Source organism: Hyperoodon ampullatus (genome assembly GCF_949752795.1).
Source record: "Hyperoodon ampullatus genome assembly, chromosome: 20".
NCBI lineage: Eukaryota > Metazoa > Chordata > Mammalia > Artiodactyla > Ziphiidae > Hyperoodon > Hyperoodon ampullatus.
Genome location: NC_136933.1, coordinates 2,245,260 through 2,264,493, shown reverse-complemented (window position 1 = coordinate 2,264,493; position 19,234 = coordinate 2,245,260). Strand labels below are relative to the sequence as shown.

Sequence of the window (19,234 nt, the reverse complement as noted above, 5' to 3'; positions counted from 1 at the left end):
TTTTTTTTATTTATTGTACATCTCAATTTGGACTACCCACATTTTAAGTTCTCAGTAGCCATATGTAGCCAGTGGCTACCATATTAGACACTGTACTCCTTTTGACTGATGTTTATATAGAGAAAAATCATAATTTCATCCCCAAAACTCAGCAGAACATTTTAAACCAGTATAGAGACTCAAATAAAGAGGACTTAGATAAATTAGAAATGAAATGGGAGACATTTAATTGATTCCACAGAAATACAAAGGATCATAAGAGACTGTTATATGACAACAAATTGGACAAAGTAGAAGAAAAGGATAAATTCCTAGAAACATACAACCTACCAGGAGTGAATCATGAAAACAAAAAACAGGAAAACTGATGAGACCAATTACTAGTAATTACTTGGACAGGTATTTGATTACTGATTAAATAAACAAAACAAAAAATAAAAGTCCAAGACCAGATGGCTTCATTGGTGAATTCTAGCAAACATTCAAAGAAGAATGAATGCCAATCCTTAAACTATCCATACAATGAAAAGGAGTGATTCTGCCAAACTCATTCTATGAGGCCACCATCACCCCAATGCCAACGCTAGACAAGGATGCTTCAAGGAAGGAACATCACAGGCCAGTAACACTGATGAACATAGATGCAAACAATCCTCAACAACATACTAGAAAACAGAGTCCAACAGCACATTAAAAGCATCATAAATGAAGATCAAGTGTGATTTATTCCAGGGATGCAGGAGTGGTTCAACATCTGTAAATCTGTAAATGTGGTACACCACATTAAGAAAAAGAAGGATAAAAATCATAATCTCAACAGATGCAGAAAAAGCATTTGACAAAATTCAACATCCATTTGTAATAAAGACTCTCAAAAAATTGAGTATAGAGGAAATGTACCTTAACATAATAAAGGCCATATGTGACAAGCCCGCAGCAAACATCATATACTCAACCTTGAAAAGCATTTCCTCTAAAATCAAGAACAGTATAAGGATGACGTGGCAATTAGGCAAGAAAAATAAAAGGCATCCAAATTGAAAAGGAAGAAGTAAAATTGTCTTTATTTGCAGGTGAAATGATACTATATATAGAAAACCCTAAATAGTCCACCAAAAAACTATTAGAATTAATAAATGAAGTGCACAATATAAAATCAATATACAAAAATCAGTTACATTTCTGTATACCAACAATGAACTATCAGAAATAGAAATTAAGAAAACAATCATTTTTACAATAACACCAAAAACAACAAAATACTTAGGAATAAGTTTGACCAAGGAGGTCAAAGGTCTATACACTGAAATCTATAAGACATTTTAAAGGTCTGTACACTGAAATCTATAAGACATTGATTAAGAAATTGAAGAGGACACAAATGAAAAACATTCTGTGCTAATGGATTTGAATAATTAGTATTGTTAAATGTTCATAATACTCAAAGCAATCTAAAGCTTCAGTGCAATCCTTATCAAAATTCCAATGGCATTTTTCACAGGAATAGAACAATGCTAAAATTTGCATGGAGCCACAAAAGACCCCAAATAGCCAAAGCAGTCTTGAGAAAGAAGAACAAAGCTAGATGCATCACAATTCCTTTCAGACTATAAAATAATCAAAACAGTATGGTATTGACATAAAAACAGACACATAAGTCAGTGGAACCCAATAGCCCAGTAATTAACTCACACAAGGCAGCTAAGAATGTACAAGAGAAAGAATTGTCCCTTCAATAAATGGTGTTAGGAAAATTGATAATCTACATGCGAAAGAACAAAAGTGGACCTCCTCTTACACCAAACACAAAAATCAACTCAAACTGTATTAAAGCCTTGAACATAAGACCTGAAACCATAAAACTAGAAGAAAACATAGGGAGGAAACTTCTTGACATTGGTCTTGACAGTGATTTTTTTTGATTCGACAACAAAAGCAAAAATAAACAAGTGGATCTAAGTTAAACTAAAAAGCTCTGCACAGCAAAGGAAACCGTCAACAAAATGAAAAGGCAACTATGGAGTAAGAGGAAATTTTTGCAAATCCTATATCTGACAAGGGGTTAATATCCAAAATATACAGTGAATTCCCACAGTTCATTAGCATAAAATCAAATAACTCAGTTTAAAAATTTGGAAAGGACCTAAGTAGACATTTTTTTCTAAAGAGACATAAAAGAGGTCAACAGGTATATGAAAAGGTGGCCAACATCACAAATCATGGAAATGCAAATCAAAACCACCTGAAATATCACCTCATACCTGTTAGGATGTCTATTATCAAAGAGACAGGATGTTACAAATGCTGGCGAGGATGTGAAGAAAAGGGAACCCTGGTGCACTGTTGGTGGAAATGTAGAGTGGTACAGCCGCTATGCAAAACATTATGGATGTTCCTCAAAAACTTAAAAATAGAGCTACCATATGTTCCAGCGATCCTACTTTTGAATATATAGCCAAGGAAAAGAAATAATTATTTCAGAGATATCTGTACTCCTATGTTCAGAGCAGCATCATTTACAATAGCCAAATATGGAAACAGCCTAAAGTCCGTCTGTGGATGAATGGATAAAGAAGATATGATACACACACACACAGACACACACACTGGTATACTATGCAGCCCTAAAATAAGAAAGAAATCCTGTCATTTTTGACAACATGGATGAACCTGGAGGGCATTATGCTAAGTGAAATAAATCAGATAAAGATAAATACCATATGGAATCACTTATATGTGGATTTTTAAAAAAAAGTCTAACTTACTGAAACAGAGTAGAAAAGTGGTTGCCAGGGCATATGGTGTGGGGGAAATATGGAGAGTTTGTTCGGAGGGTACAAACTTGCAGCTGCAATACTAATAAGGTCTGAAGAAATAATGTAAAACATGGTGACTACAGTTGATATCAGTGCATTGTATAACTGAAATTTACTAAGAGAGAAAAGCTTAAATTTCTTACCAAAAATAAATATATAAATAAATATGTGAGGTGTTGGATTTGTTAATTCGATGTTGGGGAACCTTTCATGATGTATGTGTATATCAAATCATCGGGTTGTACACTTAAAACACCTTACAGTAAATAAATCGATTTTACCTCAATAAAGTTGGAGGTGTGAGGTAGGGGAAAGTAAATGCATAAATAAACTAGTATATCCATAAAATAAAATAGTACTCAGCAATGAAAGTGAACAAACTATTGATTCTCACAACAATATGGATGAATCTTAAATATGTTTTGCCAAGTAAAATAAACCATTTATGCGACATTTTGAGAATGACAAAACTATTGGGAAGAAAGGGAGACAAGTAGTTTCAGGAATTGGTCAGGGAGAGGAATTGACTAAAAGAAGGCAGCAGAGGGAATTTGGGGGTGACAGAACTGTTTTGTTTGATGTTGTGGGGGTAGATACATGATGCAGTATGTATTCCCATAGAATTGTACTTCTCGAGGAGTACATTTTGTGTATGTACATTTCTTAAGTATCAGCCACGGTATGGGGAAACGCAAGATATATTTCAGACTATACGAAATTAATTTGTTTTCCAAATGAATTGCATAACCATTGTTATATATAACAAACAACCCGTTGTTTACTCGGGTTGAACATATAAATAAATAAATATATTGTAGGTAAGAAAGCCAGGTTTCTCACTGTTGAAGAAGTACAAATAAGCAAAAGGCAAAGGCTGGAATGAATTTTGTCTTGCTGGCTTGGGTTGGAGATAACAGTATGAACTCATGGGAAGGGAGGGAGGGAGGGATAGCTGGATCATATATATATACATATATGCAATATCTATGTATTTCTCTAGGTGTGCCTGTTCAGAGGGCCTAGAGGCAGTAAGCACACCTAGCACCTGGATTTGGTCTCTAAATACCATTCTCCAGTAAATAGAACTGGGACTCCTTGTAGAGTAGTTGCTTCCAGGGCTGAGACAAGGAAAATACAAGATGAGCTTGGAGGTAGCATCTTGTGGTACCTGAAAGAAAGGAAATATTACAAAACAAAAAGGAAAAAGGATGAGGCATGATGAAAGGACACAGAAGCCTACTTGATAGAATTCCCAATGACCAAAGCTGGAAAAATTTGAACAACAAATTAAATAATGGTAGTGTTTGATTACAATCCAAATAATAAAATAAATATCCATGTGTCCATACTTACAGAAGAATTCCAATGAATAATGTAGAAGAAATTAGGGAAATTAAAAAAAAATTACCATTAGATCACTACAGTATAATTGTCTTAGTCAGAATGCACAGATGAATGCTAAAATTAGTGGTCCGATGTTTAAAGAGAAACAGGATATTTTCATAGTCACAAAATATCTCCCCCAAATCATTTACAAAGGAAAATAGTAACTTTACAGTATAGAAACTTGCCAGAAACCACCTTAACCAAGTGACCCAGGTGCATCTCACTAATAATGAAACACGTACCTCCTGATCTGGTGTACTGAGAGGGTGTATCACCCATGGTATCCTTCCCGAGAATGTATAACCTCAATCTAATGATGAGAAGACATCAAACAAACCTACAGAATCACTGCCTAGTATCTTCTAGCTCATGAAGGACAAGTAAAGGCTTAAAAGTTGTCACTGTCTGGAGGCGACTAAAGAGCCATGACAGCCAAGTGCACTGTGGGGTCATGGATAGGATTCTGGAAAAGAAAAAAACATTAGTGAAAAAAAATGGGTGAGATCTGAATAAAGTCTAAAGTTTACTTCTTAGTATTGTATTGTTAATTTCTGAATTTTGACACTTTTATTATGGTTCTATAAGATGTTAACATTGGGGGTAATTCCCTGGCGGTCCAGTGGTTAGGACTCTGCACTTCCACTGCAGGAGGCCCGGGTTTGATCGGAACTAAGATCCCACATGCCACGTGACGTGGCCAAAAGAAAATAAAAGTTGTTTACATTGGGGAAACTGGATGATGAGCATAAGGAGACTCTGTACTATCTTTGCAAATCCAAAATTATCTAAAAATAAAATTAAAAGTAAGGTATAGTTGCCTGAGTTCAGTGTTATTTTCATATATCTCACAATTATTTATAAAATACCAATGGGGAAAAATGTCTGTTTTACTCTGATAACCAAATAAACACTTTTTTTTTTTTTTTTTTTTGCGGTACGCGGGCCTCTAACTGTTGTGGCCTCTCCCGTTGCGGAGCACAGGCTCCGGATGCACAGGCTCAGCGGCCATGGCTCACGGGCCCAGCCACTCCATGGCATGTGAGATCTTCCCGGACCAGGGCACGAACCTGTGTCCCCTGCATCGGCAGACGGACTCTCAACCACTGCGCCACCAGGGAAGCCCCCAGATAAACACTTTTGATGATTGTTAAGCTTGTGGTTTATTTTAAATATATTTTGGTGGTGGTTATTTTGGTTGAAGTTTTATAAAAAGATTCAATATTCAAAGCTTAATAAACAATGAAACCAGAGATGATTCAGGACACTAAAACCGGAGAACTAAGACAAATGCTCTTATTCTGGTTATGTGTTTTCCAGCAGTATATCAGAGCTTATTAGCTTTCTTCTAATCTTCCCCTCTATTTATTAGCTGAATGTGACCACCTCCTTCATACTTAATGTACATTATAACTTCAGCGTTCAACTTTCCCTGCTTGAAGGAACAGGGCTTCAAAAGGGGGGCTGGGCAATTAGGGGTTTTCTTGGTCAGTGATAGATAGGGTGCTCCAATCTTTAATGGCGATTGGGAAAGTAGTAGCTCTAAGATGCCAAAGCACTGTGCATGGCACCCCCATCCTAACCCATTGGTAGCTTTACTTGAGGTTTTGATATTAGAGGTTACCTGGTTATTTGGCAGATATAGTCCAATATTGTTTACTGGACTTAATCTGTACTTGTCGTATTCTGTATGCTTGGTACTATTCTAGGTCATGCAGAAATCAAAATCAAAATCATGATCTCTGCCAAAGAACTTGTACTTGTTTGAAAGAAGACAAACATGAAGGCCCTTTAGTAGGTGTGAAGACCAGAGGCTTTAGAGTTTTACAGTCATATCCTCACTGTTTCTTCCTTTAATTCCTAGGTCTGTGCTTTGGCATATTTATTTAAACTTTGAGTCTATTTCCTAACCTGTGGTATAGGATACTAATATCAGTCTTACAAGACTGTCATGGTCATTAATACCTGGCACACGGGAGATGTTTAGTGAACCTCAGTTATTCTTATCATGGTCGTTGTTATTAAGACTGATAGACCATTAGAAAATATGATAGTTTATTACACCAAATAACTCTGTTCATTGACTATTGTGTTACTCACAATGTTCACATTTAATATTGTGTTACTCAACCTGTGTGTTCAATCTTTGTTTTATCCTTTTAGAGATGATGAAGAGAAAAAAAAGTCTCCGTCAGAAGGTACTGATGAGAAGGCTAATGGAACACATCCAAAGACCATCAGCCGTATTGGGAGTACTACCAACCCATTCTTGGACATTCCCCACGACCCAAATGCTGCTGTGTACAAAAGTGGTTTCTTGGCTCGGAAAATCCATGCAGATATGGATGGAAAGAAGAGTAAGCATCATTTATTGACATTTTCTATTTCATTTATTTCGTCTTTAAGATAGGCTCAAAATTTAAAGTGAATTTATCTGAAGTAAAGTGAAGGGATAAAGAAAAATTGTATTATGTTTATTTAGAAAAGTATTATTGAAATTCAGTAAAGCCTCTAACCCTAAATCTAAAATCCATTATGCACCTGATCTTCTGCAAGTAGAATTATAGATCTTCAGAACTGGAAGATTTCTTACAGACTATTCATTTCTAACCTCTTATTTATTTATTCTTGCCTTCAACAAATAATTTTTAGTACCTGCTATGTGCTAGGCATCAAAAATACAGTAGTATATAGAATGGACAAGGGCCCTGTCTTCATGGAGTTTACATTTTCTGGTGGTTGAAGGAAAGGTTGGATTTATAACACATAGAATGATAAATAGTGTGAGGTCCTTGAGACAATGAAGGGAGGGTTAGAACTGAGATCCAAGCACATGTGGAGCGCTGACCTCTGTGGAAGATGGACGGGTGCAGTGTAGGTGAGTGTGGTGTGCTTAGTCCTAGGAAATGGAAGGAGGCCCATGTGACAGGATTATCTACTGACACATGATGTTGGAAGTTTGAGTGGAATGGAGTCTGTTTCTATGTTTAGAATAGCCCTTGCAGAGTATGAAAGAGCAATTGTATATAGTTGGATAGACTAAGATAGCTGTTAATGCATGAATTAACAGCTTTAATGCAGAATTAATGCAGAATTAGGCTATAGCTCTAGATTATTTCTATCCATCTCCAGACACAGACATGCAGTGCTGGGATGGACAGTCCTGCTGTTTCCACCTGTGCTGGGCCCTTTTTTCTTAATGTATTAGCATATTCTATTAGGGTACAATCAAGAGAAACGTTGTAGCAGTGTAGCTTTACACTGACTTACAATGCTGAGCAAGCCTTGCTGTCCCCAGTTCTGTAGGAGCACCCCACCATTTCTGGGAAGTCTGTACACTAGCCCACTAGGCTATGTCATTTTCTCTGTCAGCACTCCAGTGGCTGCAAGGGACAGTGAGTCTAACAGCTTAGGAGAAAAGGACAAGGAGATGCCTCAAGATGAATTGTCTCCAGGACATTTTCTGCATTTCTTTCTCTTTATTGTTTTTGCATATCATATTTATTCTTTTTTTATTGAGGTATAATTGATTTACAATATTTTATTAGTCTCAGGTGCACAACATAATGATTCAAAAATTTTATAGATTACACTCCATGTATATCAATAGTTATTATGAAATATTGGCTGTAATTCCCTGTGCTGTACAGTATATCCTTGTAGCTTGTTTATTTTTTACATAGTAGTTTGTATCCCTTAATTCCCCACCCCTATTTTGCCTCTCCTCCTTTCCCTTTCCCCACAGTAAACACTAGTTTGTTCTCTATATCTGTGAGTCTGTTTCTTTTTTGTAATATTCATTCGTTTTATTTTTTAGAGTCCACATATAAGTGATGAAACACAGTATTTGTCTTTCTCTGTCTGACTTATTTCACTAAGCATAATACCCACCAGGTCCATTCATGTTGCTGCAAATGGCAGAATTTCATTCTTTTTTATGGCTGAGTAATATTCCATTGTGTGTGTTTACATTTATATATATCACATCTTCTTTATCCATTTATCTGTTGATGGACATCTAGGTTGCTTCCATATCTTGGCTGAAAAGTTAGCTGATAGCCTTATGGGAGCTCCTTTGTAAGTAACTTGTTGCTTTTCCCTTGTTGCTTTTAATATTCTGTCTTTATTTTTAATTTTTGCCATTTTAATTACAATGTGTTGGTGTGGTCCTTTTTGGGTTTCAGACTCTCTGTGGATTTTCAACCAAGAAGTCTATTTCCTTTCGCAGGTTAGGGAAGTTTTCAGCTATTATATATTCAAATATGTTGTCTTCCACTTTCTCTCTTCTCCTTCTGGTACCCCTATAAGGTGAATGTTAGTACATTTGATGTCGTCCCAGAGGTCTCTTGAACTGTCCTCATTTCTTTTTATTCTTCTTTTTTTTTTTGCTCAGCAGCAGCGATCCCCACTGCTCTGTCTTCCAGCTTGCTCATCCGTTCCTCTGTATCATTTAATCTACTGTTGATTCCTTCTAGTGTATTTTTTCATTTCACTTATTGTATTCTTTATCTCTGTTTGGTTGTTCTTTATAGTTTCTAACTCTTTATTAAAAACTTCTACTTTCTCACTCTGTTCATCCATTCTTCTCCCAAGTTCTTTGATCATCTTTACGATCATTACCCTGAACTTTCTCAGGTAGGTTGCCTGTCTCCACTTTGCTTAGTTCTCCTTCTGGGGTTTTATCTTGTTCCTTTCTTTGGAACATGTTCCTCTGTCACCTCATTTTGCCTTATTTGATGGTTTCATTTCTGTGTATCTAAGTTGGTTACATTTCCTGACCTTGGAGAAGTGGCCTTCTGTAGGAGACATCCTGTGTGTCCTGGCAGCGCACTACCCTCTGGTCACCAGGGCCGGATGCTCTAGGGGTGCCCCCTCTGCGGACTGTGGGTCCCCCTGTTGTGGTGTGCTGACTGGTGTGGGCAGTCTCATAGGCATGGCTGGCCCCTGGTCTGGTTGCTGGCCAGGCCCTCCTTGTGTAGAGGTTGCTGGTCATTGGTTGGTAGGCCTGAGTCACAAGGTGGCTGGCAGCCTCACTCCTGGTGAGCCCCAGAGCTTGTGCTGGCCCACTGGTGGTCAGAGCCAGGTCCTGGGGTCTAGCTGCAGGACCCAAGGGTACCAGAGCTAGTATCGGACTGCTGGTGAGTGGGGTTGGACCCTGGGGCATCTGGCTGAGGGGCCTGGTGTGTCTCAGAGCTGGTGTTGGCCTGAAGGTAAGTAGGGCCAGGGCCCAGCTGGTGGGTGGGCTGGGTCTGTAGGCTCCAGGGCTGAGGTTTTCCTTGGGTATGTCTCTGCCTGCTGGTGGGTGATGCTGGTCCCTAGGCTAGAGCAGGCTCACTGGTGGGTGGGGTCAAGGTCCAGGAGATTCTGGGGCTGGTGCCTGTTCACTGGTGTGCGGATCTGGGTCATGGGGTCTCTGGCTGCAGGGCCCTGGGGTTCCTGGGTCTAGTGCCCATGTACTGATGTGTGTGGCCAGGTCCTGGACCCTCTGGTGGACAAGGCCATGTCCAGGGGCAGCTGTGGGCTCGAGGGTCTTAAGGCAGCCTATCTGCTGGTCGGTGGGACTGTGTCCCCACCTAGTTATTGCTTGGCTTGAGGTGTCCCCGTACTGGTTCCTTCAGGTTGGTGGGTAGAGGTGGGGCTGGGTCCTGAGGCTAGTAAGTTAGAGGGAGGATTCCAAGAGGTGCTCGCCAGACCAGCGTCCACATGGTAGCACGAGCTCCCCAAATAGCTGCTGCCAGTGTCTGTGTCCCCAAGGTGAGCTGCAGTTGCCTCCTGCCTCTCTGAGGGGCTCTCTAAGATCAGCAGGTGGGTCTAACCCTGGCCGCTTTCAAAGTCTGCTTCTGTCTTGGGTCCCAGAGCGTGTGAGATTCTGTGTGTGCCCTTTAAGAGTGAGATCTCTTTCCCACAGCCCTCTGGGCAATCTCCTGAAAGTCAGCCCCACTGGCCTTCAAAGCTAAATATTCTGGGGGCTCATCTTCCCGACGCAGGACCCCTGAGCTTGGGAGCCAGATGTGGGGCACGGACCCCTCACTCCATGGGGAGAACCTCTGCAGTTGTAACTATTCTCCTGTTTTTGGGTTGCCCACCCCAGGGTGTGGTCTTGGCTGTACTGTGACTCTGCCATCCAACCCATCTCACTGTGGTCCGTTCCTTATGTCTTTAGTTGTAGAAGATCTCTTTTGATAGGTTCTGGTCTTTTTTGTAAGTGGTTGTAATTTTGTGTGTCTGTAGGAGGAGGTGAGCTCAGGGGCTTCCTGCTCTGCCCTCGTGGGAACCCTCGTGGGAACCCCGCTCAGCTTTATTCTTTGGAAGGGGAGGCTTTCACGTGGCTGGATGTGTGATTACTAGCGGCACAGCTAGTAACTGAACATGTGTTCAGTTCTGTCTCCTGACCTCCACTGTAGTGTGTTCTGGGGCAGGACTGTGACTGACACCCGCGTGGTTGCTCTGGCGAGAGGAGAGTTCCCTCCAGCAGGGGTGAGATACAGTTCTCGGAGAAAGGGTGATCTTCTTGGTAGACAAAGCCGGCAACGCTCATCTCTTTGTCCCCAGCACACACACACACCCTTTCTCCATACATTGAGTTCAAACAGTGCTTTTGCCCAACATGGCACAGTTTCCCATCTCTAACCACAGATCTCCTCACCTCTATCCCGTGTGTCTAGCTGTGGCTTCCGGCTCCAAGGCTGGTTGGTGTCCATTCTCCTCAGGTAGGGATGTAGCTTAACTCTACAGGCTAACTGAAAAATACAGAATATCTGACATACTTCATATAAAGTACTAGAGGCAAAAAACAGAATAACTTCAGTTTAAAATGCCAGTTCTAGAAAAGGCGAAAGAGGCCGCAGAACAGCTGTCGCTGATTCAGTGTCTGTTGCTACATCAAGCAGGATGGGCTGACCAAGCTAATGCACTTGAGCGTCTTTTCACTGAGTCACTTCCCTGGGTAACTTATTCCAGAGCATCCCCAGGTTCAACCTGTTGACATTTGCTTTGTCCATGGGCCACCTCTGAGGATTTTTGGAGAGAATCCCCCTGCTGGAAGCTCTGATCGCTTAGCAGCCCTATGAGCAGGAGCACAGGCCCAAACCATCGCAGTCCCCTTGCACCAGGCCAGACGTTTTCCTGACAGTAAAAGGCCTTTAAAAGCCTTAGTTATCTCCTTTGAGAACTTATGGCTGGTGAGGGCAGTTTTAAGTGTCACGGGGCGTTTTTTCTGTTTAGCAGCTTTAGAAGTTCTGCCTGTTACCTGCCTCTGCTTCAGTCTCTGTTTCTGCTCCTGCTTCAGAACACAAAATAGGTGGGAAAACAGATGGATCAGGTAAGACGGGGCTAATTGGGCCCAGTCTCCAGACTTCACTCCAGCCGGTTGCTTTATCACGGAGGGCTTCTTCACTTCTGCCTTTGAGAGAGGGTTTTGGGGAGGAGTCTTGAAGTTTCAGCCTTTAATTCCTCAGGCTCTTCCTAGATATTCCCATTTCAGTTTTTCATGGTTTTTAAAGTCACGTAAGTATGGGCAGATAATTCAACTTTTTCAGTAGAAAGTGCATAGTTTCTAATGATAATTTACATACACTAAAATTTACCAATTTAAATTACATAGTTTGAGTTCTAAAAAATGAATACAGTTGTGTGACTACCATCACAATCAAGATACATAACATTTCCATTACCTGAAAAAGGTCTTGCTGTTAATTCCTTCCACCTTTACTCCCAGCCCATGGCAACCACTTATCTGTCCTTGGGCACTGAGCTTTTTCTTTTCTATAATTTCAATAAATTGAATCATGCATATTTTTTTGTGCTTGGCTTCTTTCACTTGGAAGTGTTCTTTGCAGATTCATCCATATTGTGTGCTGCGTTAGTTTGTAGTTTGTCTCCTTTTATTGCTGAGTAGTATATTCATTCCATTGTTTGAATATCTTACAGTTTACACATACACCAGCTGGGCATTTGTGTTGTTTTCAGTTTGGGGCTATTATAAATAAACCTGCTTTGGATATTCTCAGACAAGTCTTTGCATGTACATATGTTTTCATCTCTTTTCAGAAGGTACCTAAGAGTGAGAGAGTGAGCTTGCTGGGATGTGTACTAAGTAGATATTTAACTTTATAAAAAACTTCCAAACTGTTTTCTAAAGTGTCTGTAATGTTTTGCATTTCTGCCACCTGTGCATGTTATGTCCTCTTGATAAAATGACCCCTTTGTCATGAAATGACCTTCCTCATTCCTGGTCACATTCCTTATTTTGAAATCTACTTTGTCTAATATTAATATAGTAACTCTAGCTTTCCTTTCAGTTTTTGCTAGAATTTTTTTCTAGCTTTTTAATCTTATTCTGTGATCTTGTCTTTAAAATTGTTTTCTACAGCATACTTGTGGGTCTTTTCAACCAACAATCTGTCTTTTGATTGGAGTGTTTATACCATTTACATTTATAGTAATTAGTGATATAGTTGTCTTTAATTCTGCCATCTTGCTCTTTGATATTTACTTACTCCATCTTTTATCTTTTCCTCTTTTCCTGATTTGTTTGGGCTTGTGTGTGTTTTGTGGCATCGGAGGGTTCGGTCTTTCTTCACTGTTGGCATATTAGCTGTACCTCTTTGTTTAATCATTTTAATGAGTGCTGAAGGGTTTACAGTATAGTCTTTAACTTGTCACAGTCTGCCTTCAAATTTTACCACTTCATGTGTAGTTTGGAATCTTTATAACAGGTTACTGTGCTATTGTCATACATTTTAATTATGTATATAAAACTCATACTCCATTGTTATATTTTTGCTTTAAACAGAAAGGTATTTACTTTTACTCACATATTGACCATTCCTGGTGTACTGTGTTCCTTTTTGCAGTTTCACATTTCTATTTAGTATTTTTTTTTTCTGCCTGAACAATTTCTTTCAATATGCCTTATAGTAAACTGCTGGTGAGAAATGTTCTCATGTTTTATTGTTTTTTAAAATAATATTAAGGCTGCACCTTAATTTTAGGAATTTATGTTCACTTGTGTGTAATACCTTGGCAGTGTTTTCTTTTTTGTTCAGTAATTTTAAAATGTTGTTCTGTGGTTCTCTACCCTGTGTGGTTTCAGACAAAGGGTCTGCTATCATTTTTTGTTCCTCTGTACCTAGTGTGGGTTTCTCCCCCTCTGGCTGCTCTCAAGATTTTTCTGTTTATATTTGATTTTAAGCAGTATTATTATGAGGTGGCTCACTTTATGTTTTCCTTGTCTGGTTTTTTTTTTTTTTTTTTTTTTTTTGAAGTTCTTGGATTCTTTGGTTTATATTTTTTACCAGGTCTGGAAATTTTTCAGCCATCATTTTTATAGCACCCACCCCTCTTCCTGGGACTCTAGTTTCCTGTATGTTAGACTATATTACACAAAAGGTTCATTGAGACTCTGATCAATTTTCTTCCTACTCTTTTTTTTTGTTTTTTCAGTACTTTAATAATTTTTGTTGCTATATCTTCAAGTTTACTACAGTATTTTTATTCCATATATAGTATTTTTATCTTAGAAACTGCAATGTGAAACTTTTATATCCTTCATTTCTCTCCTTATCAAGTTTGTATCTTTCTTAATATCCTTGAGCATATTTCTCATATTTACAATAGCTGTTTTAAGGTCCTTTTTCAAATTCCTTTCTCTCTGTGTTTTTCTGGAACTGTTACATTCTTTGCATTTCTGGTAATTTTTGTTTGCATGCCAGACTTTGTGACATTTTTTGGGGTGGATTTGGTTTTATTCCTTTAAAGAATATTGTATTTTATTCCATTGTCCAAATGAGTAACTTGCAGATTAGCTGAACCCTTTAGAGGCTTGTCTTTACCCTTTGTCATGGTGGATCCAGAGCAGCCTTTATTTGGGAACTTATTTAGCTCCATCACTAAAGCATTATTACCCTTCTTTAGACTCTCTTCAATGCCCTGGTGTTAATGAAGTCTTTCCACTCTGTCTGATAAGAACACAAGCTGTTCTTAGCCCTCTGTGAGCTCTTAAAATTACTCATTCCACTACTTACTTCTGATGAATCGGACCATTTCCTTTCAGGTGTGTTCAGATCAGTGCTCCAGCCAAGACCTGGGGATTCCTCTGCAGACTTCCAGAGCTGTTGCTTTGTGCAGCTTTTCTCTCTCTTTTATCCTCCTGCTCCATAAATTCTAGCCACCTCAGCCTCACCACACTCCCTCTTCAGCTCTTCAGCTCAGCACTACTTCCAGGCACCTACTTTTACTGCTAGATCTTAGACACTGCCTCCAAGCAGTAATCTGGGCTTACCTTATTTGTTCCTTTCTCTTCTAAATCACAGTTCAGATCTGCCTATTTTACAATGTTTGAAAACTTTTGCTTTATATATACTGTCCTATTTTCTAGTTGTTATGATCAGAGGGCAGTTTCTGTAGCAATTAATCTTTAATGGGCATAACTAGAACTAAACTGATTATTGATCCCTGTTGTTAAGAAATTTCTTTCTAGTTGCCTCAGACCTCAAGACCTAATATTTACTGAGTTATGAAAGTGATAAGGAATTCTAGGTATTTGAGTATGACCAGGTGTGTATTTGGAGTCCCAGAACAGGATTTGTCTTCTTCCCAGCTAATCTTTTCTATGCTTACCAAATCCCTTTTGTTGGACTTCCAGTCAAATCTGGTTGAACTGGTTTATCTCACTGCTAGATGGCTACTGCTTCTTGGAAATGCACCAACACCTGACCTGCTTCTGAATGCATCCGTCTGTTTTGAGAGGTACTCACCATAAGCAAATTTGAAGTATGTCTTATAGTACTCATATCTAATGTGCTTTAAAATATATCACTTTTCATTTCTAATACATTAAAAGAGTAAAAAACAACAGTGGAGCTTTTCTGGAATAGGAGATCCAAATAATTTTTGAGAAATTTGTGTAATGATATCTTTTGGGCATATTATCCTGCTAAAGTCTGTAGAAATTTATTCGGATTCATCGTGTTCACTATAGCCAGCGCTGTATTGCATTTGCATGTATATGTAAACATGGGGAGGTGCTCTGACGATAGATATTGCTAAAAGTTTTTCATAAGTGAAGATTTGGGTCAAAACTCTATGGAAAGATTAAAACCCTGATTAACTTGTCTCCAAAAGACCACTTGTCCAACTCAAGGTTTGTATATTTCATTTTTCTTAATTAACTCTAAGTACTAAATTTGTCAGAGTATTTCCATAATTCCTCATACAAACATTTTTTAAAACTTGGAGATTTTCTTTGCTCTTATTTATTTATTTAGTCTTTTAAAGATATGGTCAGCTCAAAAATTTGTCCAGGAGACAAATCATAATTAAAAGAAAATATTTTATCTCATAGGAGTATAGGTGTTTACCAAACCCATTAAATCTGACATTAAGCGAAAGCTTTGAACGGTCAAATTTAGAAAACAAAATGTATCTTCTGGATTTTGTCAGGTAGAATGAAAAATAAAGTTCAGTATAAGCTCTTAACTTTATTAACCTGATACATGATATTTGTGGAAATCAAGAAAGTGATTGGAAACAAGGTACTCAAAATATGAATGTTCTAAATGATGATGAATAACGAGATAATTAAGTGATTACTCAATATTAGTGCTTTTTCCTAAGCACTTCATGCATTGCTTCATTTAATCTTCACCTTATGAAGCAGGTATTATTACTATTATCCCCATTTTACTGAGGAGGAAATTCATCTTAAATTTATTAGCCAAAGCTGTAATATAGAATATCAGGATATCTGGTGGGACTAAAATCTGATTATACCAAACTAATTGTGGCACATTACTAAAAGCAGTGCCCATGAGAAAATATGTTTAGAAAACATTTAAGTTCTCCATGTTTTTTGCAATCAGTACCATCTATTACAATGTAGCATGTATTTAGATGACTAGAGGTCTCAGTCTAGGGCCCGTGGGGCCTGCACATTTCTTTTACTTGGCCAGCCTAGCACTCTTTTGTAAATTGAATTGTGTGAATTTAGTTAGGCATTTTCTGGTTGACCATAGCTTCCACAAGGCCCTATATCATTATACCAGGCCTCCTCACACAATAATTGCTACTTTTCTGGCCCCAGAGTCTTTTGAGGTTGTGACCCACCTCCCCTCACCACTGCCTCCCATTTAGACTGAGGTAGCCTTAAGGAGATGGGGGCAGACAGATGGGCAAGACCATACCTACTGCTAAGTTTGTACTTCAGTGGTATCAACGTGGCAAAAAATGAAGTGCTTATCTAGTTTTACTGCCACAGCCTGTATAAGCTGAGATGCAAGAAATGAATTTTTTCCCTACATGAATTAAACACTCCTCAAGTACCTAAGACTATACATGTACAAAGACTGTGTTAAATATAGCCTCTCTCCTCTTAGGAGCTAACATTTAGGTGTACCGTACACAGAGTAATTACCATCTAGAATCCACAGCACAAGTTTCTAAATACATATATTGTTAGCTAAGGTACCATATAAAACATTCAAAATTGAGTGGGAGAAGTACAGTTGGGACCAGGCTGACATTCTCGCAGATAACAAGATATCCAAAGGACAGTGGAATAGATAAGAGGGCCCAGAAGCAGCAGTGTCCAGTGTTTATGGTAACTTGATTATACAACAGAGGAAGTGATTCAGATAATTGAAGACAACAGAACTATTTCAGTAAATGGTGCTGAGGGTGTGGGCGGTGATATGTGTGGTCGGGGGAGGTATGTGGTGTCTGTGGAGGGGGTGAGGTGGGTGTAGTGTGTGTGCTTACGGAATGAGGGTGTGGTGGGCGATATGTGTGTGTCTGTGTATGTTCCCCACCTCAGCCCAACCAGAAAAATCAGTTTCAGGTAGATTAAAGGTAAACATTTGAGAGAGAAAATCTAAAATGTTTAGATCAAAATGTGAAAAAACATCTTAATGACCTTTGGGTAGAGAAGGCTTTCTTAAGATTTAGAAAAACAAAAACAGTGAAAGGATATATTGCTATATATGATTACATTAATGTGAAGACTCCTCTTTTAAAAAGTTAGAAGATAATCCACAGTTTGGGAGAAGATACTTTGTAGCATATTATATTACTAATAATGGATTAGTATCGTGTGTGTGTAAAGGAATCTTAAATTAATTAGAAAGATGACATAACAGAAAAATGGGCAACAGTTGGAACAGACCATTCACAGAAAAATAAATTGCAGTGATCCATAAATATATATGAAGAGATACTTAGCCTCACCAGTCATCAAGGATACTCAGATTAAACACACAGTGAGATATCATTTCACATATGTCTCATTGGCCAGAATTTGAAAGAGTGATAATACCAAATGCTGGCAAGGATTTTAGAGCAGTGAGCACTCTTCCACTCTGTGCATGTGAGTGTTGGTGGTATCACCACTTTGGAAGACAGTTGGCAATAATCAATAAAGTTGGAAGAGCCTACACCTGTGTCTCAGTTAACCCAGTCCTAGGTACGTATCTACAGAAACTCTTGCCATTTAACAAGGTGGGGGGATTGTTCATAGCAACATTATGTTAGATCAAAATAAAACAACCTAGGGCTTCCCTGGTGGCGCAGTGGTTGAGAGTCCACCTGCCAATGCAGGGGACGTGGGTTTGTGCCCCGGTCTGGGAAGATCCCACATGCCATGGAGCGGCTGGGCCCGTGAGCCATGGCTGCTGAGCCTGCGCATCCGGAGCCTGTGCTCCACAACGGGAGAGGCCACAACAGTAAGAGGCCCACGTACCGCAAAAAAATAAAAAATAAAAAATAAAACAACCTAAATGGCCCTTAATAAGAGATTGGAAAGGTTTCATATATTCATATAGTAGAAAACTATGTAACAGTGAAAAGCAAGTAACTAGAGTTACGATTTTTAACATGAATGACTCTCACAAAAGGTAATGTTTAATGAAAAAAAGCAACTTGCAGAAGAATGTGCATATATGGTAACATCTTAAAGCATGCAACACAGCACTATTTTTAATAGGAACACATCCACATAGAAATCATTAAATATGGCTTAGTGATTACCTCTGGCAAGGGGAAGAACATGCAGTCAGTGAGGAGTACCTAGCAATTCACCTATATTGACAATTTTAAAAAATTAGGTACACATATGTTTCTTGCTCTTGATAAACTTCTGATCTCTTAATGTTTCATTATAAAATTTTAAGTACTTGATAGAACACCTGATTGCATGGGAAATTTAGAAGCAGTTGGTATTTTTCTTGAAGTCTGTGCAAGAAAAATAATAATTATAAAACCGAAAACCCCAAAATTAGTATTCACCTCGTAATATTTTAAACCTTCACCACAATAATAAAATTTTGGTTTTTTTGTTTTTCACATTTAGAAATGTAAAAGATTTAATTATGGTTACACAATGGAATGTAAATATTGTCCACCTTGACCCTGTAAGAGTACAGATGAAAGAATTTGGGGTGTAAAAGTGGAGAGGGGAGAGCCCAAGGGAAACAGGGATAGAGCCATCATGCTGCTCTTAGAGAGAAGTGGGAAGGGGCTACCTAATACCCAGGAAGCAGGAAATAATGTTGTTAGCATGCTCTTAAAACTACTGGGGCAACAAATAAGATGCAGATAAAAAGCCGTACAAATGTACTGGGCAGGTGGAATGGAGCAGTCACATTTGCTAGTCCTCATCTGTCACAGCAGAAAATCAATAGAGAATTTTACAATCTATTATCACAGCACATTGTTTAGGGATATGATGCAAATTAACTACCCCGAGAAACAGTAAATGTTAAAAAGTGGTTTCTTTTGGAAAATGGTATTGGAGGAGTTGGGAAGAAGTGAATCAAAGAAGCTAATTTTGTGGACATACCACTTTAATAATTTTGAAATATTTTAATCACATTTCCAGTATAGATTCTTCATTGATTTTACCCACCTGAGATCTGTTTCTATTTGAAATATTGAAATGTTAACTGCTTTTTAAGGGTGTGGGAGCCATATTGGTTTCACATTTTAGATCTCATTTTAAGCGCTTTGGATGTAAGGAGTGTTGAGTAGTGTCTTGAGAAGGTTAG

At 38.6% G+C, this 19,234-nt stretch overlaps 1 protein-coding gene across 8 annotated transcripts in view; it reads left to right on the top strand.

Annotated features, from left to right (window-relative positions):
- Positions 1-19,234, top strand: part of PSD3 (pleckstrin and Sec7 domain containing 3) — a gene marked incomplete at both ends in the record, with an annotated part of 563,129 nt that overhangs the window by 460,677 nt on the left and 83,218 nt on the right. For all 8 annotated transcript variants that reach the window (XM_079726463.1, XM_079726462.1, XM_079726467.1 and 5 more), the window contains one exon: positions 6,363-6,556. In XM_079726463.1, coding sequence (XP_079582589.1) covers positions 6,363-6,556 — 194 coding nt within the window. The remainder of the gene's footprint in view (positions 1-6,362; positions 6,557-19,234) is intronic.